This window comes from Cupressus sempervirens, chromosome 5, assembly GCF_028749045.1.
Source record: "Cupressus sempervirens isolate cs-2001-9-10 chromosome 5, ASM2874904v1, whole genome shotgun sequence".
Classification (NCBI taxonomy): Eukaryota; Viridiplantae; Streptophyta; class Pinopsida; order Cupressales; family Cupressaceae; genus Cupressus; species Cupressus sempervirens.
Window position 1 is genome coordinate 245,895,711 of NC_143122.1, and position 24,339 is coordinate 245,920,049.

Consider the following 24,339-nt stretch of genomic DNA (forward strand, 5'->3'; position numbering starts at 1 on the left):
GGGGGATAATGAACCCTATCAGCTTGTTGGAAAGGGAAAAGTTAACATTAATTTTCAGAATGGGAATCATTGGCTACTACATGAGGTAAGACATGTTTCAAGGCTAAGTAGGAATTTAATTTTAGCAGGGCAACTCAGTGATGAGGGTTGTGTAGTTACTTTTAATGATAAAAATTGGAAGGTTTCAAAAGGTTCTCTTGTAGTAGAAAAAGGTGCAAAATTAGGCACGTTATATCTTTGTAGAGGTCATATTATTCCTTCTACTTTAATTGTTTCAGAGAAAAATGAATGTTCAGGAACAATTGCTACAATTGAGCAAGGAGAACAAATAGCTGCTATAAATTATGATACAACATTGTGGCACTACAGACTTGAGCACACGAGTGAGAAAGGACTTCATTCAAAGAAAGTTTTATCAAGTCTAAAATGTGTTAATATGGATTTCTATAAAAGTTGTGTGTATGGAAAACAAAAGAGAGTGAGTTTTGTGAAGACTAGGAAGGAAAATAAGAAGGAGAAATTAGAGCTTGTGCATACCAATGTATGGAGACCAATTCAGGTATCTTCCCTTGGTGGCTCTCATTATTATGTTACATTCATTGATGATGTAACTAGAAAAGTATGAGTTTATTTCCTTAGACAGAAATCTGATGTATTTCAAACTTTCAAGAAATGGAAATGCTTGGTTGAAAATAAGAATGGTGAGAAATTAAAATGTCTCAAATCTGATAATGATGATGAGTATTGTAGTCATGAATTTGAAGATTATTTATCCTCTAATAGTATTTGTAGACAAAAAATTGTTCCAAGGACTCCACAAGAAAATGGAGTGGCTGAACACATGAATCGGACTATAATGGAGTGTGCAAGGAGCATGAGGTTACATGTTGGGTTGCCCTTACACATGTGGGTGGAGGCTATCAATACTATTGTATATTTGATTAATAGAGGCCCCTCTACTCCTTTGGATTGTGGTATTCCAAAAGAAGCATGGACTAGTAAGAAGGCGAGTTATTCTTTTCTCAAAACCTTTGGTTGTGAAGCATTTTCTCACATAGATTCTAAAAATAGAAACAAGCTAGAAGCTAAGTCAAAGAAATGTGTATTTTTTCAATATGGTATTAATGAATTTTATTGTAGGCTTTGGGATTTTGAAAATCATAAAATTGTAAGAAGCAGGGATGTCATATTCAATGAGAAAGTGTTGTACAAAGATTTGTTGCAGTAACATGAGAAGAAAGAAGATGATTATGTAGTGCTAGATGATACTCCAAAAGATGATGTTCTAGTCATTCCTCATGATGTGTAACAATTGCAACAACAAATATCACACACACAAATGAATGTTAGATGATCAAAAAGGCAAATTAGACCTCTAGAAATATTTTCTCCCTCTTTGTATTCTATTTTACTATCAGATAGATGAAATAGACCCTTTGTGGAAAAATAAGACATGGGATTTATGCAAGTTTCCTACAGGCAAAAGGGCTTTATAGAATACGTGGGTTTACAGGTTAAAAGAAGAGGATAGAGGTAAGAAAATTTTTTAAGCCAGGTTAGTTGTAAAACAATTTGCATAGAAAAAAGGAATTGATTTTGATGAGAGATTTTCTCATGTTGTTAAGATGACTTCTATCTATACTGTTTTAAGTATTGTGGCTACTGAAGATTTGCATTTAGAGCAACTTGATGTTAAAATAGCCTTCTTTCATGGTGATTTGGATGAAGAGATATATATGGCTCAACCACATGGATTTGAGGTCAAAGGTAAGGGGAACTTATTGTGAAAATTGAAGAAAAGTTTATATGGCTTGAAGCAAGCACCTTAGCAATGGTATCTGGAATTTGACAGTTTTATGCATGAGCATAGATATAGTCAACGTCATTTAGATCATTGAGCTTATTTTAAGAAGTTGGATGATGATAGCTACATTATTTTATGCTTATATGTTGATGATATGCTTGTAGCTGGGTCTAACATGGATCAGATTAAGGGGTTGAAATGCCAGTTAGCACATGCATTTGCTATGAAGGATTTGGTAGCAACAAGACAAATCCTTGGTATGAAGATTTGCAAAGATAGGAAGAATAGGAAATTGATGCTATCTCAAGCTAATTATGTTGAGAAAGTGTTGCAATGTTTCTCTATGGAGAATGCTAAAGCTATCAGCACAACTTTACTTGGTCATTTGAAGTTGACAAAGGAGATGTGTTCCAAGACACAAGAAGAGGAGGAGAAGATGTCAAAGGTACCCTATGCTTCAGCTATAGGAAGCTTGATGTATGTTATGGTATGTATAAGGCTAGATATTGCACATGCAATGGGAGTTGTTAGTAGGTATATGAGTCATCCAGGAATTGAGCATTGGAATGCAGTCAAATGGATTCTCAAATATTTGAGAGGAACATCCAATAAGTGTTTACACTTTGGGAGCTCTACTACTAATTTATAGGGTGATGTTGACTATGATTTGGTAGGGGATATTGATACTAGGCAAAGTACTATAGGTTATGTCTTTATTGTTGGTGGGGCAGCCATGAGATGGGTTTCTAGGTTATAGAAGGTTAATGCTTTATCCACTACAGAGGCAGATTATGTTGCTGCTATAGAGGCAGCCAAGGAGATGCTATGGCTTTAGTTCTTCTTGGAAGAATTGGGACACCCTCAGAGGGATAATTATTTGTTTACAGATAACCAGAGTGCCATTCATCTTGCGAAGAATTCTGCTCTACATTCAAAGACAAAACACATATAGTTGTGGTACCATTTCATTCAGTCAGCTTTGGATGATGGACAATTAAAGCTGGACAAGATACATACAGATGAAAATCCAACAGATATGTTTACAAAAGTAGTGACAAGGGAGAAGTTGAACTCCTCTTCAGCTTTGGTTGGTCTTCTAGATTGAACATGAATAAAAGAACAACAAAGTCCAGGGTGGTTTGATCCAGTGGGAGCCTCATGGAGTAGTGACATAACTATAGAATTAGTCTCTAAGTGGCAAATTATTGTTTAGTGTGGAGCCTGATTAGCCCCCAAGTGGGAGATTGTTATTTTGTGGTGACTGATCAGGAAAGTACTATACACACTTTATAAAAAAATTATATAAAAAAATTGGGCCCTATTTTATCGAGATTTTGGGCTGAGATGTAATTATTAATTACAATCCTAAAGCAGTAAAAATACTTGAATAAAAGGGCTTAGGGTTAGGGATTGTTTCATTGTTATGATGCAAAAATTGGTTCTTGCAATGGTATTGAGTTGTAAGGGATTACGAATTGTAATTAGGTTGGAATTACTGGATTGTAATAATATCGGGCTTGTTGTTTGGTGGACGCAGCCTAGGGATTCAGTGAACCATGTTAAATATTGTTTATATTCGCATGTGATTGTTATTTCTACTCATGGTTTAATCCTAACACTCATGACCTTCAAGAAACTATTGATATTCATGTGGGTAGTCACACCTTTATCCAGAAGGTTTCATATTTGAAATTGCCCAACATTTATTATAGGTGTTAGTCAACATAGCACAAGGACTACCCTCTTGTAGTGACTTGCATGAATTGACCTCCTAAGGAGTTTCCATCCTAGCTAGCTAAGCCTATGAAAAAAGATGAATGAACCACAATGGTCTAGAAGGGTAAAACTACTTCAACTATGAAGCAACTTGGTACTTCAACTTCTCAACCAATTTTGGAGGTACCCTCCCAAGAGATGACAACTACCCACTTGGTTTTCACTCCTTTGTCTCCACCTTTTCCAATAAGAAAGGAGGCTTTAATGGGTGTTTCCTAGCCCCCATGGGTCCACACTCTATTGCTTGCATTCAATATAACTTTGTAGTCCCTTTGTCGGTCCTGGTTTCCTTCTAGGCATGTTGACATGACATATGAAAACTTGGAAAAGGGTATCTTTGGAGGAGTCTCCCTTCCCAGCTTCAGGACTAGTTCAAATTTTTTACACAATAGTTTCTCTTCTCTTGAAGATGAGGATTGCATGTATGAATTTTTATCATATATTTTTTCTAAAATGTTTGAGATCTATTTGACCTCCACGTAAAACATTTTGTTAGTGATGCTAGATGCATGATTGGTTTCCTAGATGTCCTTTTCCTTGAGATCCCTCCCACCCTTTGATTGAGATCAAATGCTTCAGCCTCTCACACCCCCAAGTACTTTCTCTTGTCCTCCCATCCACCCATTACCCACCTACAAAAACTCCCATCCTTTTTAACCTTGATGGAGACTAATGAGGAGCAAGTCGTTAGGAGCAGGGAATGTGAATTGGTATTCAAATTATTTTAAGATTGCGTAGTTTCCTTCTTGTTCATTAACTATAGTTGGAATGAGATAATTGTGCAAATGTGGGGAGATGGGGGAGCTCATTAGGTCATTTAAAAAATAAAATTCTCAATGTGGCCTGTCATGTCATTTGTCTAGATGGAATTATTTTTTCTTCTGAACATGAAGTTAGTTGAGGTGGAGTTTATAGTCTCATTTCCCCTTGTTTACATTATTCTTTTATTGATCATGGTTATGACCATTTTTCTTTCTTTCAACAATCATTCTCTTAGGACATTTAGTGTTTATGCCCCTAATGATGTCTATTTTCCATGTACCACCTTGGTTATGTGTGGGTATTTTAATATGGTGGATCTAGCTATAGATAAAGATGGAATTTAACCTTTTTAATGGACATTGGTGAGAGAGAAGTTTGGTACTATATTTACAATAAATTGGGTCCCTTTGATCCCAATGTTAATTGTCACCATCTTAGTGGGGTATGACACACTTGGTCCAATGTTAGAGATGGATCTAATAAGATCTTTAAGAGCCTTGATCATGGCATGATTAAAAATAAATCTTTCCTTTCATTCTCTAAATTCAGGGAGTTACTTGTCACTCCTTTGATTGATGTGACTTTGTCAAGTCACTTTCCCTTTCTTTTTTGTATTGAATGACAAACAATTAAGATGTGTCCTTCCTAGACACAATTCTATCTCAACACATCAATGTGGAGTCATAATCCCACTATGGCTCATATCCTCTGGATTTGGAATTTGGAGCTCGAGCCCCACCCTCATACATGTTAGATTTAATGGTGGATTTAAGTTGTCACCTGCATGACATAATTTATCTCCATTTATGGAAGACAACTTGTCATGTACCATTGATGATTCTATGATTCAACAACCAAGGAACTTTGTACTACCAATGAAGCCTTAGAAATGAATAAGTTTTACAAATATTTGCAAATGCAACCTACTCACATTTTCCACCAAAAATAAGTTGCAGGCAACAATGCTAACCAGGGAGGCCAAATTAAGGCTTGCCTTACTAGCTCCTAATGTGAGATCAAGCCTCCAAAGAATTATTTTAAGCTCTTAGGTATCATCATACCTCATATGGGATCAAGAAAGTCAAGGAAGGTCATACTACTCTTTCTAACCTTTGTGACATTCTTCAATCCTTTGTCTAACACTATGAGAAGTTGTTCACAATGCAAGGAAGTTCAACTACCAGAGACCAAGTTTTAAATGATTGTATTTTTGTTGTTCCCAAAAGGAACTTTTTTGAACAACAAATATTTTGTGATAAAATGCTTTCTATTGATGACCTTAAGGAATATTTTTTGTTTATGGCTAATGATAAGGACCTAGGATGTGATGCCTTTCCTTGTGAAGTCTACAAAATTGGTAACATTATTGTTGTTTGTGAGGGTATGAAATGGATAGGAAATCCAACTAGCCTACTATTTTTTCATGATTGACTGTGCAAAAGCTTATGACTATATCAATGGACTTTTATCCTTGTGATGCTTCAAGCTTTAGGCTTTGGCCCCAGATCTCTTTAATTTGTGCAATATTTTTTGGGGATGCTTCTACTTGCATCACTATTCATGGTTGACAATTTAATAATTTTGGTCTCTTCAAGTCCATTCACCAAAGTTTCCCTTTGGCTTCAACCCTTTATGTGCTTTTTGATAAAGGCTTTGGTCACCTTCTTGCCAATGCAATTTCTTCCAACCTTGTCAGAGAGTCACCTACTCAACTTGTCAATGTACACTTTGTTGATGACTCATTTGTTAACCTCATTGAGGAAGATGTGAGTATTCACAATGCATTGGGAGTGTTTACAACAATGGGGTAATACACCATGTATGGTTGCCAGAGTGTCGTCAACCTCCACTTTTGTCGATTGCACTTTGCCTTTAGATGTCACCATGGACACACCTCTTATTCTTGTCATTCCTAGACCCAAATGTCTTGAGGACCCTATCCTTCCTCTTTGTGGTGGTGATGATGGCTAAAGTCACTGCTCAACTTCTCCATCATGTTGTAGTTTTGGCATGTCCCCTACTATTCCAATTATTCATCCTATTGCTACTGTTTAGTTTGCTCCTATCAATTCCTCATGGCCTCTTACCAATTCCTCCAAAGGGCTTCCTCACCCAACCTTGGCCATTTTTCCTCCTCGGGCTAAGGAGGAAAATATAAAAAAGAAAATTGATGGTGTGTTCCTAACCCCCATGTTGCCCCCAATTTTGGATGGGATAGTGATGATTAGCATGACCCCCCTTAATTGACACTACTTTGGCTATATGAGGGGTTTATAATTTTTTTAGAATAGTTACTTTACCTTTTTGGCTATGAGTCACATGACTCTTGCAGGGTGATCTTGTATCCACCGAGCCCTTTTTTTGTGAATACATACTTTAATATTATAAATTAATAGAGAAGGCCTTATTCATCCAAAAATAGAGAGGATATGTGTGTCCTTAAGGATGTGTACCAAATCATTCCATGTTGATGTGTCCACATAAGATATCTGAACCTAAACATGTAATAAGAAATTTGTTTATAGGTTATAAAATAATAACTCTCAACCTTAAAATATTAAGTTTAAGATATTAAAGATGATGTCATCGAATCTAGATTTGGAGTCATAGAATCTAAATACAAAATAAACATCTTAATAGGTGAAACCTCAATGCCATCACAACTATCAAGCATTATTAGATAATTAAGTTACTCTTTTGTATCATAGTCATGTGCTAGGTTATCATAATAATTAATCAATATAATCATATCCATAATTAGATTATTTGAGGATTGAGATAGATGTGGGTCTCTAAATATCTCCCACATTTTTGTCTAAAGAGTGCATAAGCACTCAATGAGTGAGAAAAAGCGCAATGGTAAAATTGACATTGCTACCAATCAGATGTGATCATTAAATAGATATCCCACTATTATTTCTATTTAGGTATTTCTAATCCAAGGACAAGTCCATAAAGATGTGGCAAGAGATGAAACCACCTAAGATGTTTTATGATAGTGTCTTGCCACCCAAATTATAGTTCTATTTGTTTATGGTGATTACTGAAGGATTAAAATTTATAATTTTATAATAATATACTTCTCATATATATTGGGAAATATTGCAACATAAGAATGGTCTCTTATTTTATAAATATATCATAAGTACAAGTCAAAATAAAAAGATTGACTTCAAACTAAAATAATAGGTACTTAGATCAAAGTCTAGAAAATGAATTTGATTGTTGTGTAGTGCTTCAAACCAACTTTCCAATGATTATTCATTTTTTAAAAATGATAATATATGGCCAAGTTATATTAAAAAGGAGAAGTAGCCCCATATGGAAATTTGGCTAAGGGATGGTGGTTACTAGTCCACAACATGACTAATTTAGCACTAACCAAGTAGTGATTGTTAGGTCAAATTCTACTAGGACATTTGGATTGTCAAGACATACCTAGGGTGATGATTTAGTTTAGCAATTTGTGACATGGCTTTAGGATGTCATTAGGGTATGAGTATTCAAAACTTAAGCCCCATTGACAATGGTAGAGACTAGGGATGGGGTGATATGACTATGACTTAAGGGAAACAACTACCCATTAGTTTGTACTATTTAAAAATTTAATTACTTGCTAGTGAATATGTAATCACTTGACGAGGATAAATTTGTTAATTTAATATTAACCCTTACTATTGTCAACTTATATCATTGGAATTTGATATATTTGATCCTTCCATGTGATACATGTAAATACAACACCTATTTGTGTAGGCATTATAATGACACCACAACACAAGTAGAATTTTATGATAGTGACATGTACGATGATCACATGACCAATATTGATCAATGTGGATCTATATGATTGTACACTTGTGTCAATAATTTTAGAACGAACAAAAATTGTTTCAATTTATTTGAACTATAATATTACTTTATGAATATGAAATCTTAGGGTTTTGATGCCTTCTAAATGCAATGATGATGTTTATTTTGCACCAAAATACTCTATTTGAAAGCTAAAAGCTAAAACTTGAGAAAAATAATTACATACCTAGAACCTTGAGAACATGTTACTGATCTTTTACAACATGATAAAGTTCACCATCAATCAAAATACAATGTTATTGAAGAGAAAACCAACTAAATTGCTATGAAACTTGTAATTTATTTGATGTAAAATGGCAACAATTAATTATTAGAACACACGATGAGAAATCCCTTTAATAAAGACAATGACATAATATTAGATGAGATACTTTTTAATATTAATACTAAGTTCACAATTTAAATCTAAATTTAAATTTGATAGGTAAATGACCGAAGCTTAGATTAATTTATTATTATTATTAAGATTCATTATTATTATTTGCTAGATTATTTATTATTATTATTAAGATTCATTATTATTATTTGTTAATCGTGAGTAGATTCGAACCCAAGACCTCTCCCATGAGAGGCTCGCAATTTACCGATGCGTTGTAGGCTCTTGCCTTAATTAATAATAATTTTTAACTAATAATAATTATTTCTTAATACTAAATATATTCCAAACATAGAAAAAAATAAATTAGATATAATTTTTACCATTATATTTATTTTAGATAACTTTACAATATATTTTATTAAGAATTCTTTATCTTTATATATTTCCTTTAATCATCTATCTTACACCCTACACTTGTTCTTCCTTGCTTTTACCCTCTCCAACCCTTTTTATAGGTTTTCTATCCATTTTTCCTCTTTTCCCCTTTCTAATTATGAATTACTGAATACAAAACATTTATGTATGTACTATATGAACTATAAAAACACTCATACATACTATTACCAAAATAATAATAAATATATATTATAAAAGCGCACACAACTTTAAAATGGTTTTGTTGAGAGTTCTTTATCCTTGCTAGCTTTAGTGAATTCTATACTCATACCTAATACTTCTAGTGGGAATTGTTATATTTCTACCAAAAGCATACAAGAGAGATAATTATCTGAATTTCTTTCCATAAAGCATATTAGATAGAGATTCCCTTTTGCCATCTAATCCCTCTCAACTAAGTTCGCTCATACTCGTTATTCACAGCTGTGTTATATTCTATTGAAGAATTATTTCATATATTAAATCAGCAATCCAAGTGTCAGGGATAGGATCATCCATCCCTATCGGTTTTTAGCAGTAAATTTTCGTTACAAGTCACCGTCCATCTATTCCCCTCTATTCTCTGTTGTTTCAACCATGTCAGTAAATGTAATGACCAACCATATTCAAATAATTTTTCTCTTAGCAGATTCGGGAAAAAGCAAAAAGAGAGAATTCCATGGACTCCTCCAGACGAAGTCGAGGTTCCTATAAAATTCATTATCCCATCATTCTTAAACCAGATAATTTATCATATAAATCCAAGTTAGAATCAAAAGCGAAAGGTACTCTGATAAAGCTGAAAAGAGTACTTCAAGTGACTTTTTTAAGTCCTCCAAATACAAGTTTTCAGCATTTCATTTCAAAGTAGGGAACCAACTTCTAATTCAGATCTAGACCAGTTTTCGGACACCGTTCTCTGGTAACTAACTAGCTTTGATTTAAAAATATGTTACCCACATGTGTCTATGATTCGTTAATTGGAAAAAAGTTGATACCCACATGGGCGTTTGATTAATTTAATTGAAAAACTTCGACACCCAGAAATTGATCTGTAATTGAAAATACAGGCCTTTCTTTTGTTTTAGATCCGTAAGTGGTGAGTTTTTTTTTTTTTCGAACACAATTTCACTGATAGAACTGAGCATAATTATGCTGTGTTTATATTTCTGTTGGTATATTTACTTGCAGTTCATATTTGGAGATTACCAGTGCGGGTTCCCTCTTTTTACCACTAATTCAGACGTTTAAAATTGAAGTGCAAGTCTGTTCCAGTAATAGTGCACGCCATAATTCTCAGAACCTTAGTTGTAGTGAATTTAATTCTTCGATGATCGTGGGGAATTGAAACCTGTGCATTGTATTGGATGATAAACTATGTTTTCCTTTCAGTGTAGCTGTAGCATATGACTAGTTTGCACTATTTCAGCTGGGATTTGTCTGAACATAAGCTGCTGCAGGAAAATCACTAATGTCAACTGTACTAATTTTCTCGATCTCTCTGTCTCTTAATAGTTGTCATTTTTTCATTCCTCTTTAAGCCACGTAGGTTTCTGTGATTCATATAGGCTTGATTTCTGTCATTTCGAGTAGAGCGAGTTGATAATTCTTTATTTGTTTGAGGTTTTGCAGTGGAGGGTGATAATTTTTTGTCCTTTAAACATACGATCATATCCGGTCAAATTTTTGGGCTTGATCGGATAAACGGCTCTGGGGCAATAAAGAAGACAGATGGCAAGTGATTTAGTGGAGGGAGCAACGAGTGAAGTGTTATATGGTCCAGATTGGGGACTCAATATTGAGCTCTGCGATATTGTTAACGATGATCCCAGGTAGGATGCCAGTATAAACCTTTGCTCTCGTCAGTTACCTTTTTAGTTCCTGCTTATCATTGACCTACTTTGGTAGTACTTGGACATTAATATAGTTACCTTGTTTCGCTCTTGTTAAGACTTTCGGAATTTGAGAATGCATAGTTCCTTGGAACAAAATACAGGCCATGTATGTTAAATGTTTATCCTCGCCAAAATTACCTAGAAATTTAGATTTCGGAACACAATAAAGGCTTTATTTGAACGTATTCTATGAATCCAGTGTCAAATGTTAAATCCGCCAAATCTGAAAAAGCCAAAGCAGAATCTAACTATCACAATGCATTTAGATATTTTTATAAATCATAATACCAAGGGTAAAATCAATGTCTCAAATAAGTTACTGGAGCTCGGGCAAATTAGCCCAATCTGAATTGTTCTCTGAAATGGACAACCTGCAAGATTTATCAGAAATGTTTGATTGTAGTACTTAGTTTGCTCACTATTAGTCAAAATAGTGAAGTTTTAAACATCCTAAAGGGAGAGGTGTAGCTTGAATCATTTATGAGAGTCACACATCAATAGAACTAAATATGCATTGGTTCTATGAAATTTTTTATAGTCAGTCACCGAGAGCCTTCGAATGTAATCTAGTTGAGTTCGAATCATCATGCTAAAGATGTCAATTGCAGTCAAATTTGAGTGGCTAATACTCCCAAGGCTGCTATTCTGTACTGGTACACTCACTGTCACTCACTGTAGCTTGAGTGCTTTAAATTAATTAGTGGAACTACCCCAATTTATGTCAGATTTCTTCTAAGTAGACATTCACACTTCAACTCCATTGATGATTACTAGTTACGGTCTTCTCCAATATGTCCGTATGGACAACTGCAGGATTATCTCTCTTGAACACCTTTCTCGACGATTAGGATTATGGTGCCTACCAATTCCTTCCCCATCATTAATATCTTCTAAATTAGCGGGGTCAGGATCATGATGCGTATAAAATCCTAATAGTTAGGGATTCTCTGAAGCAGGTTGGTCCTCCTCAGTGGCACCCTAGTCTGCAGCACCTGCTCCATTAACTAGACATTGAAACTAAGATGGCCCATGAACATCAGTATCTAGTGAGCCTTCATGAATTTTCCTCTGTGCTATTGACTACTGCTACATTCTTTGTAGCTTGGGTGCTGTAAATCAATTAGTAAGCCTGCCAATTAATGCCAGATTTTTTCTAAGAGGACATTTGCACTCGAAATCCATTGACGATCACCAGTTAGGGTCTTCCCAAAGATTGCCGTATGGATAACTGCAGGATTCTCTCTCTTGATCACTTTTCGTGATTATAAGGATTATGGTGTCTACTGATTCCTTGCCTGTCATTTGCTAAATTTGCTAGTTCAGGATCATGATGCATATAATATCCTAATGGCTAGGGATTCTCTGAAGCAGGTTGGTTCTCCTCATAGGCACCAGAATCTGCAGCACCTGCTCCACAGTCTATCTGTTTGACAAAGAAAAAGAGGTTGAAACTAAGATGGCCTATTAATGGCAGTGTCTATTTAAGCTTCTTGAAGTTTACTTTGTCTATTACTTTTTGTAGCTCAAAATGAGCCTCTGCTTTTCTATTGCTAAATTGGGATACTGAATGTTTTCTCATATTTACAAGGGGTTGTTATCATAATAACTTTGAATTCAACCAGGTTAAAATTCAGTCCAGATGTTTTGGGACAATCCTTGCTAGTGTTGCATTGCCTCACCATGAGTGCAACAAAGTGCTATCATTTCTATATTTTTTTTCAGACAGTTACTACCTTCATTGTTTGGTGGTTGATATTATGGGCCCCTTGTTAGAGGTTATTGTATATTTTAATGCTGGCTTCTTTTGAATTCTTTTTTAACCCTATGCTAGGACTTCTGAGCCTCTCCTCTGCATAGTGAATTGGTGTCCTTTGCTGGATTGGAAGATACCACAGAAGACTTTCTTGTGGCAATTAGCACTTATGTTCTCTTCTTCTTCATATGCTGTACATCAAACCTTTTTGATGGCCTCCTTTTCTTTTTGCCAAAATCTGTCGTACTCTTGCTATCTCCGTTGATCACTAAGTATAGCAGGTCATACCATTCCTCTCTGCAGCAATTCTTTTATCAAGAGATAGTAGTGCATTAAACGTCTGAGCAAGTAGACTATCATTTGATCAACATGATTTGTCTACACTAGATTGTCCTAAACAGTATTGGGTGTTACCTAGGTTTTGTGGACTTCCTTGTGAATGCATTCTCGAATTGCAATAATCTCAAGTATATTGAAAATGTCAGTGAATAAATCCTTTCTTTCTTGATTGCCTGGGGTACCTTGAATTTGAGGTGAAAGAATAATTTTGGAATGCTACATTAAATTAAATGTGGATGAATGCAGGGGGTAAGTTAACCTAGGATATGCTTTTTTTCTTTGCACTACTCTATTTAAATCTGATCATAAACTGAAATATGGTATATAAAACATCAATTTATTAAATACTAGTTTTACATTTTAAATTTTTAAATAGATTAAATGTATGAGCTGGGATATGTAAACGTGTAAAGGAAAGAGATTAGAGGTGAGAAGATGTGTCTCTGGATTGCTTAAAAAGTTAAATGTTGAATTATACTTGACAGGAGGTCTGATGAAGGCTAGAAGAATCATCTAGACAAACTTGGGGCTTCTGTCACCTGTAGAGGACGAATTGAAACTTGGGCGCTAGGGTAGACAGAAATGCAGCCTAGCATTTGTGTAGACACTAGGGTTCAAGTTGTGTGCTAATGTAGATTGTAGCATTGAGGTTTGGCGCCAGTGATCCCTATAAAATTTCTGACAGGACAATTTTCTTTCCCATGGGTACTATAGGAGACAATAATGCTACTGTTGGGTGCTAGGGTTTGACAAAGTGCAGTGGGGTGCTCAATTGGCATTTGTTTTTCTTCTTGCCTCTCTAGGTTTTAAATCAATCAATACCTTGTGTACAATTGCTTCAGATCTTCAGATTTTCACCATCTAAGTTAGGCGACAGCGAAAGCAGGTTAGGTTATTTGCAAGTCTACCTTAGTCAGTTCCTTATTTAGTATGCTTCAACCACCAGGAAAGCCTTGAAAATATTAGATGTGTTTGATCCTATGTGGGGTGTACAAAGCATTGCAGCTACAAGTAAACCCTAGGAGGATGTTTATTCTTTTAGTGTTTTCTTGTGCAATAAAGGACAATGTAGGAGATGGAATGCCATTGATATGATTGGGAGACAGATTCAAGAGAAGTTAGACCTGTGATAAGGATTTTGGAGAAGGGATTTCAAGACAACATGAGCAATTGGGTGAGGGGAATGGAAGGAGGAAGATTGGAGAGGATCTAGGAGCAAGGTTGGGATCTAATGGCAAGTGCAAAGGATAGAGATCACATGAGAATATTCAGCAAGTGATGATTTTCAGATTTCAACCATAGATGAAAGTGAATAAGTGATAGAAAACTTAGTATGGGAGCTAGAGGAAAAACCCAGTGTGGAGAGAGTGTAGATGTTCTTAAAATGGATCCTAGGATCCTTATTCTTCTTGGTTTAGATAAGCAAGATTGGTCCTCATATCCCAGGTTACACTTGTATCTGAAGCTTTAAGTTTTAGTACCTAGAAGTTGTAATCAATCAGAATTGTTTTAGACTATAGCATCTAGGTGCAACATTTCCTCTGTAGTGCTCTACGCATTTGTCCCAAATCTTATATGGTCAATTCTAGCATGAAAATAGGCTTAAGAGTAACATAAAAGTTATGAGATTAGCTTGTGGAATAAGCAAAATGAGACCTAAACATGTCCGTAAGAATTAACAGCAAAATGAGTTCAGATTAATAATATGGTGCATATTTTAAAGTAAGCAATTTTCAACTTTAGAGGAGACAATGAGTACGAACAAATATACACAACCAAACTATAATATATACTTAAAAAGAACAACTCACACAGTGTTACAGTAATCCACATTCCCACAAATCCATCATCCAATACAAGGGCTATGGAGTGTCCCATACCTTTGGTTACTTGAAAATTAGTGACAACTTCCTTAAATCTATACACTAATATTCATAATAATTGATTCCCATTTATGCTAAAAAATCGAATTTTATATATGCTTTAACTACATGCGATATAATGTTTTCCTTAATAAATTTGCCATCTATATTGGCTGAGGCTCATGCTCTGATGAGCGAATATAATAAGATGAATACTAGATTAATATTTCTTTTTCTCCCCCTTTTTTGATCTTTTTCCTTTAATATCTCTGTTTGTGTATCCAATAGTCCCGTCTCTATAAGCTGTGATTATTATGTCACTTGTTAGATTTTTATGGTGTTGTTATTTTACTGTTAATGTCTTAAAATATTATTAATTTAATTTGGTATTATATTTATTATTCATTTTACTATTATTGAATTCTCTTCTATTATATGTATATTATTAAATTATATATTAATTTTTTTCATAATAATTATTATATCCTATTTATTTATTTATTCATTTAACTTAGTATTTTTAAACCTAATTACGAAATAAAGGGGACATTATAGTCTGCCCTTTCCAAAATTGCTTGCCCTCAAGCAGTTCTGATTTAACACGATTGGTTTCTGTCATGCAACTTTGATAGCCACTCAAATGACCTTGAAAAATTAATTTCAACTTGACATTAGAATTACAACATATTTACAAATATAAAATCAGAAGATCATAATATTCAATTGAAAATATCAAGAACAATTCAAAAGATAGAACTTATCTTGATGTATGATAGTACTTTCCTTCCCTTCAAATAGGTGTTTCTTAGCTCAAAGAAGCTCTTTTGATCAAGCTTAAACACCCACCAAGAATGTCCTTGATCAAACGTTGACAGTCACCAAGAATGTCTAAATCAGATTTGACACTCACCAAGAATGTCTCTAGATCAAGCTTTGAAACTTACCAAGAATGTCCGTGGTCAAGCCTTGATGCTCCCCAAGAATGTCTAAATCATTTTTTATACACTGACCAAGAATTTATCTTGATCAAGCTATGACACTCACCAAGAATGTCCTTAATCAAGCCTTAACGCTCACGATGAATGTCTAAATCAAGTTTTCACATATACCAAAAATTTCCGTTGATCAGCTTTGACAGTCACTATGAATATACTTGACCAAGCCTTGAGGCTCACCAAGAATGTCCAAGTCAAGTCTTGACGCTCATCAAGAATGTCTCTTGATCAAGCTGTAACATTCACCAAGAATGTCCTTGATCAAGCCTTGACACTCACCAAGAACGTCTAATCAATTTTCGACACTCACCAAGAATGTCTCTTGATAAATCTCGAACACTCACCAAGAATTCCCTCCACCAAGCATTTCTTTGGATCAATCTCGAGGCTCACTAGGAACGCCCTTCACCAGACCTGGCTTGGATCATGTTTTCAAAAAGTAAACATAAATAAGTATTATCAACATAAGGTACCTCCTTCCAGATTGTGTTCACTCTAGTTTGATAAAAAGACCCTCTCTCAATCACTTATCTGTTTAAAACTTTGGCTCCGTTTTGTCGATGTGGAATGGATGACTGCTCTCTTTATATATTGTTGTGCTGGTCTTGATACGATCTTTATATCTTATTAAGGAGTTACTTCTCTATAAAAGAATCATATCTCCATATTGTTGTATTATTTTAGTCACATCTAATCCTCTGTTTATACTTAGATGTCTTCCCATATGACTTCTTTCTTGGATGCCTTCAACAGTTGAGAATTCCTCCTACAATGTTGTCTATCTTAGCCAGATCCTTTTCTTCATCACTCTCAGAATTAAGCAAGGTAACAAGTAGAAACAAAACTTTTAGCCTTTGTTGTTGTCCATCATTTGAGCTTTGTAAACTGTGGTGCTCAACATGCACATTTTTTTAACATAATATGAACTATGAATTCTAAGTTTTTACTGTCTCCAGACTATCATTGCTGAATGAATCAAGATATAATATCTTTTCTTGTAGATTATCACAACCAGAGTGCAGTAAAAGTTCAGCAAACATGTTATTATCATGTTCCCCGATGCAACAATAAATACAAGCAAATGTAAAGAATGCTTACAAAGGTTGAAGTCCTGTTTGTCATAGCCTGTTTGATAGAGACAGTCAACCAAACCTTGCAGAATCTTCTTATTTCTGCTTTCGAGGCATGCCATATCTAGGTCGCTACTTTCATTTTCTACATGCATTTCAATATCTTCCTTGCAACAACAAAACAACTTGAAAAGTCTTTGACTTACAATTTAAGAGTAGAAACAAAATTTGAACTGTCTGTAGATATGTCAAAAACTCAGATAAGCTTTTGTAAAGACCATTTTTCTCTCGCTTTGAATCTAGATTACTCTTCATTGCAATCAAATTCATTGTGGAAATGGCTTGCGGTTTTATGGCTATGCTTGATCTGTGTAGTGCTACCTAGCAAATCTTCTTTAAGAGTGTTATCTAGTTTTTTAAAGAATGAGGCCTGCAGGCCTCATCAGCCATTGTAAGCTTTTGTTTGTCCAAAATTGCCTCATTGACTAGGGGCATCTTTCTATCCAATCCAGTATTTTTAGCCACTTTCCAATCTCTTTTACTAAGACTTCTACCACAAAGAAAAAATTCTTTAGAGAAACATTTGTGGAAACATGCAATCATCTATAGTGATATTGTGACCACTTGCTAACCTATTTGAATCATCTGATTGCAAGTATTCATTTGCTTCTTTCATGATGAGAGTTCTGATGTATAGAAAATAAACAAATGTTATTTTTATATGATAGTTGAGGGCTCTATCCTTTGTGGTTATTTTATCTTCTTTTGGACATTTAGGTAGTCGATGTCTTCATTCTTCACATTCAATTAAATGTATTTTGGTCTTATATGATTATCAAATCTTCTATAGCAAGTCTTATCATGTGCCATTAGAGTCTCCGAAATTGACCATTGTCCTCCTTGACATTATCGGCTTTCGCATGTATTTAGTCTTACATTCAAACACAACCTCTTTTCTTATCTGCAATGATTCACAGTAGTGTTCCTTACAATGGTTGATCACTCTCATTATTAGTATAAAGTCACATATAAATGTGGGTTGTGTTGTGTCTTCCACAACTCTGTCACCACATTTATCATATGAATTGATCTCTCTCAAATGTAACTATTGCTGACCATGGTTGAGATGTCGATGACTATTCTAGTGGCACACTTTTCTGACTGTATGAAATGGTGCTGAACATGATTATATACTCCAATATCTATGTCGTTGCATGTAAATTGAGGTATCAATATTGCTCCTGTTCTGTCATCGCCAAGAGACACCCAAAAGCTCCAAATTATACTATTTAATATTTTTTCTCCTATTGTTTCATCCTTCCCTTTCCTTGCATTGGATATGATTTTAAATCTCTCTTATATTGATTGATCTGCTAATGAATATTCTTTTGTTATGGATTGATGGTTGGCAATTGTTATTGACAATATGTCCTGCTTTCTTCGTTCTAGTTATCAATGGTTCTGATTGTTGGTTGTATCCACTTATATCATCCTTATTTGTTGTTCGTTGCTAATGATCTAATCTTAGGGAAAACTCTTGTTCGATGCCTCTCTTATTTTTTTTAAATTTCTAATTCCCCTATTCATTTGAGTGTCATCGTTTTCTGCTGGCATTCCCCTTACATGTATTATCCAATTTTTGGGTTATGATATCCTGCTCATAATATATTTGCTGTTGTTGTTGCTCAGTTGGGTAGCATATATGCATCCCTTGTCATTTGTCAACTATGTTATATTTCCCTCTGTCTTTCCTATGTGCTCTGTATTACATTTATTCCTGTTTGTTGTTTCTGAGATCTTAATTTTGAATTCCATACTAAAAAAATCCTGATTCAATTTTAGCTACAATCCATATGAATTATTCCAGATATTTATTCTTTTCCCCAAGTGCTGACGAGTTTTTCTCTGTTTGTTGTCTCCACCAGACATAATGCTCCAATAATGCCATTCATTTTTCTAATGCGGTTGTTGTTTGAGCAATTAGATTTATTAAACATAAGAATCGCTTTTTTCTTCATTAAATTGTTAAATCCATAATTTTCAATCATGCTGGTCTGAGTACAGATCATACTGATCTGATCTTGCATTAAATAGGTCTGAAGTTATTGTATTATCCTCTTAGGATACCAGTGCCTATAATGGAATACTAGTTTGAAGACTTACTAATCACCCTTGGTTAGTTTAGAATCTAAACTAATATTTGCATGAAAAGTCGCCGACTTCAAGAAGATGATTCAAAGGATAATTTGAAAGGGACATGTCCTTTGTAAGGACATGCCCCTTGATCTATATATTTAATAAGGGTGTGGTTGAAGTCTAAGGACACACAAGAAACAATAAAGTCTGCTCCTTAGTCAATACTGCCCGAATACAACTTGCAGAAGTGAAAAACATTTCCAGATTTATATTTCTAAATTCATTCAAGACTGAACATTGAAGTTTATCTACAACAAGTATTAGAAGGTATAATCTAAGTTTGATTCAAATCAGAAATTTGCAGAAACTTGACATGGTATCATAGCTCTAGTAGTCGAACCTAGGCTCTACAAATTAAATAATCAGACTTGATATATATCCAGCATCACTCTTCTATTTTCAATGGCATACACAATCAGACCCGATTACAGGTTTGATGGGAAAGAACACTTCGATGCTTGAAAATTCAGAATCATGATAATTCTTGAAGAAAATGATGTAAAACAATTTGTTGATTCAGCATCCAGGCAATCTAGTGTTGAACCTCATAAAACTATCTAGAGTAAAAGAAATAGGAAATCCATTCAGATCATGTTAGATGGAGTGAAAAATGATATAGTACCCATGCTAACGAAACATCAAACAACTTTTGCTATGATGAATGCATTACTAAATGCATATGAGGATAACAATGCAACTAGAGTTTTCGCACTAAAAAGGCAACTAAATCACATACAAATAAAGAAGGGGGAAATCGATGAATTCTTACTTCCCAACGGTTGCCAACCTAAGAGATGAACTTGCAAGTTTAGGAACCATCATTAATGACAGAGAACTAACAGTAATAGCTATAGATGGATTACCAGATTCATGGGAAACATTGGCACAAGGAGTAAGTGCCAGAGATAATCTTCCTGACTTTAATAGACTTAAGAGAGATTGTCTTCAGGAAAAATCTAGAAAACTAAAGAAAGGAGGAAAATTGAAAATGGAAGATGAAGAACTTCATTAAGTGCCAGAGATAATCTTCCTGACTTTAATAGACTTAAGAGAGATTGTCTTCAGGAAGAATCTAGAAAACTAAAGAAAGGAGGAAAATTGAAAATGGAAGATGAAGAACTTCATGTACTTAATACAAATTCCTATAAAGGCAAGAAGAAGCATTTTAAGAAAAAAAAGGGTAATCAAAAGAATGACAAACCCAAGAAAGATCTATCCAAAATAAAATGCTTCAGATGTGAAAAGTTTGGACATTATAGATCTAATTGCTATAAGAATTCTAAACAAGTGAACTGTACAAATATTATTGGCGAAGAAGATAACTATGATCCTAAGAATCGTGTATTGTATTTAGCACTATCAAATGAAGTCTCAAGTAAGGCATGGGTGATTGATAGTGGATCATCTTGACATATTACAAGATACAAAGAAGCACTAGACTCTATATTAGAAAAGGTTAATGGTGAAGTCACCATCGGTGATAATTCAACGCATTCCATCAAAGGAATTGGAAATTGCACCTTGAAATTAAAGTCAAGTAGTTCTCTTCTTCTCAAAGGAGTACTCTATGTACCAGGAATAAAAAGGAATCTAATCTCGATTACAGCATTTGAAAATGATGGACATAACGTTCCATTCATGGACAGTAAAGTCATAACCTGGGCTAAGAACTCAATTAAGAAAGCAAAATTGATTGGTCAAAGAAAAGGGTATTTGTATGAATTAAATTCAGAACCTAGTCGAACTATTCAAGCCCTAATTCATGAAGTTGCAAATATAAATGAAATATGACACAAAAGGTTAGGACATCTAAATTTCAAAACTTTATCAACTATGGAGAAGATGGTTACTGGTTTACCTAACCTGAATAAAGATCACTCAAGCATATGCAAAGGATGCGCTCTGGGTAAGAACACCAAAAGTCCATTTCATGATAGTACTAAAAAAACTAACAATGTTTTGGAATTAATCCATAGATTTATGTGGACCTATGTCTGTTCCTTCTCGCGGAGGATCCTAGTACTATATACTTTTTATAGATGATTTCTCTAGGAAAATTTGGATTTACTTCTTAAAATGCAAAGAATTAAAAGAAATCCTAAAGAGATTTAAAGGATTTAAAACCTTAACTGAAAACTTATTAGGACATAAAATTAAAACTTTTAGGACTGATAATGGGGGGGAATATACTTAAGATTTGTTTAAAAGGTTTTGTAAAGAAACATGAATTATAAGGAAGTATATCATTCCTTATAAGCCACAACAAAACAGGGTAGTAGAAAGGAAGAATAGAACAATCATAGAAGCTACAAGAGCTATGATATTTGATCAAAATCTAGAATATTATCTTTGGGCAGAAGCATCTTGTACTGCTGTCTATATTCAAAACAGGAGTCCTCATTCCTACCTTAGAGATAAAACTCCTGAAGAAGTCTTTACTAAGGTTAAACCCAATATAAGTCATCTTAGGATTTTTGGGTGCCCAATATATATACATGTTCCAAAAGAAAAGAGAACTAAGTTAGAACCCTCCGTGAGGAAAGGTATTTTTGTAGGATATAGTGAAACATCTAAAGCATATAGGATTTTCATATCTAGTTAGAAAAGTATTGAACTTAGTAGGTATGTAATTTTTGAAGAAGATTTAGCATTTAAAAGAGCCCTAAGTTTTGAAGAACCCTCTCATTTACCTAGTTCTAAAAGAAATACTGAATCTGAGTCTCAGAGGGAGAACATTGAAGAAATTGAAGATGAAATTCAAAATCTTAATCTTTAAGAAACTCAAAATTCTAAGAAAAGACCACTTTGGGCCATTAAAATAGTAGAAAAAGCACAAGACTTCGCTGCACCATCGGGAACAATTAGACAAAACAAAAGACCCAAAAGATTTTCTAGTTATACAACAAACATGAATGATTTGTCTAAATCAAAACCAACCAATGTTTCAGATGCTATTGAACATACAACTTGGAAGGGTGCTATTACGGAAGAATACCAATCCATTATGAAGAATGATGTTTGGGAAATCGTTCCTAGACCTGAAGGAAAATCTGTTATATCTTCCAAGTGGATATTTAAAATAAAGCATGTTGTTGACGATAGCATTGAAAAATATAAAGTCAGATTTGTAATCAGGGGATTCTCTCAGAAAGAAGGGATTGATTATGAAGAAACCTTTGCTCCTGTTGCCAGATACACCTTTGTAAGAGTAGTCATAGCTATTGCAACATGGAAAAGATGAAAAGTACATCAAATGGATACAAAAAAAAATTCCTGAATGAAAAGATTACAAAAGAGGTATATTTGGAGCAACCTAAAAGATTTGAAACTCATGATCCTAATGTTTTTGTTTGCAGGCTCAAGAAAGCTCTTTGTGGGCTTAAACAGGCTCCAAGGGCTTGGTATGAAAGAATTGATAAGTATCTCACTGGCTTAGGATTCTCCAAAAATGAAGCCAATCCAAATCTATATTATAAAACGAAGAAAGATGATATGGTAATCTTGATACTATATGTTGATGATTTACTAATAACAGGTGATGATCATCTTATAGATCAATGCAAGAAAGATCTAATTAGAGAATTTGAGATGAAAGACTTGAGACTCCTTCATTACTTCTTAGGACTGGAATTACGACAGAATTCTGACAGCATTATACTTAATCAAGGGAAGTATACATTAGATATTTTGAAGAGATTTAGAATGTGGAATTGCAAGTCTATGTCTTCTCCAATGGAGACTAATCTACATAAACTTAAAGAAGCAGTAGCAGAATCACCTTCCATAGATTCTACTCTCTACAAACAGAGGATTGGGTCCCTTATGTACCTGGTAAATACAAGACCTGATATATGCTATGCTGTTAACGCCTTAAGTCAGTTTATGTGTGAGCCAAAGGAGATTCACCTAGTTGCAGTCAAACACATTATGAAATACTTACAAGGCACTCTTAACCTTGGGCTCAAATATGAGAAAGTTGACTTGGATTTACATGGATTCACTGACTCAGATTGGGGTGGAAGTGTTCAGGATAGAAAAAGTACTTCAGGATGTTGTTTTAGTTTAGGATCAGCAATGATATCTTGGATATGCAAAAAACAGTCTTCGATAGCACAAAGTTCCACAAAAGTCGAATACATTGCAACATCAATGGCCTCTTGGGAAGCAGTTTGGCTTAGAAAGTTACTTGTGAGATTATTTGGTCAAGCCATGAATCCTACAATTATTCATTGTGATAATCAGAGTTCCATCAAACTTTCAGTGAATCCAGTTTTACATGACAAGTCCAAGCATATGTAAGAGATATGGTAGATAATAATACTATAAAATTAGAATACATTTGCACTGCAGATTAGACAATAGATATTCTCACCAAACCTCTATCTAGAGTGAAGATAAATCACTTTAGGAAGAGACTTGGTATGGTTCAATTGTAATTCATTTGTAATTCTTTAAATTATTAATAAAATAATTTTATGTCAGGCTATTGACTATTATGGGCTCCACCATTTGTATTCATTATTTTAGAGGTGATGATCTCTTGATAATGAACACTTTTATGACCAACATCATGAGAGATGACAATTTCTTAGATAATTTGTTAAACAATAGAGTTCTACTATAAGATCCAGATGAGTTCAAGATCACATTGTGAAGTGGACATTCCTATGTTCATAAATCACAATTTGGAGAAAAGAAGAATTTTATTATTCTCTGGAGTTTATCCTGTGTTTTGTTAGATCTTAAACTCAGGATCATGTTGTGAAATAGGAATACCAATACCTATGAGTCACAACTTGGATAAATGAAAAATTTAATTATTCTCAAGATTTATCCTATATATTGTATTCTTTGCAATACTGTTATCACTAGTATTAGTGATATGTCATATCACAGGTTTAGTAATATGACATTCTATCATGTGTTCAATGATACCACATGCTAAGAAGATTCAGATAGATATAGAGTATCAATCCCTGCTTGCTCATTTTTAATTGATGTTGCTATATATGATATCTCTCTTTGTATGATTATCAAGTTAAAAGGGAGTGTTAAATCCATAACTTTCAATCATGTTGATCTAAGTACAGATCATATTGATCTGATCTTGCATTAAATAGGTCTGAAGTTATTGTATTATCCTCTTAGGATATCAGTACCTACAATGGAATACTAGCTTGAAGAGTTACTAATCACCTTTGGTTAGTTTAGAATCGCTGACTTCAAGAAGATGATTCAAAGGAGACTTTGAAAGGGACAT

General features: G+C 34.3%; 1 protein-coding gene across 3 annotated transcripts in view; it reads left to right on the forward strand.

Moving 5' to 3' along the window:
* The first annotated feature begins 9,468 nt into the window (after positions 1–9,468).
* The window catches only part of LOC149555448 (TOM1-like protein 4), a 171,652-nt gene continuing 156,781 nt past the window's right edge, over positions 9,469–24,339 (forward strand). Inside the window, exons 1-3 of one of the 3 annotated variants that reach the window (XM_089829509.1) lie at positions 9,680–9,891; positions 10,161–10,449; positions 10,602–10,801. In XM_089829509.1, coding sequence (XP_089685635.1) covers positions 10,701–10,801 — 101 coding nt within the window. In that variant the 5' untranslated portion in view covers positions 9,680–9,891; positions 10,161–10,449; positions 10,602–10,700. Of the gene's footprint in view, positions 9,892–10,160; positions 10,450–10,601; positions 10,802–24,339 lie in introns of all 3 variants that reach the window. The other 2 variants (XM_089829510.1, XM_089829508.1) reach the window with 2 other exon arrangements.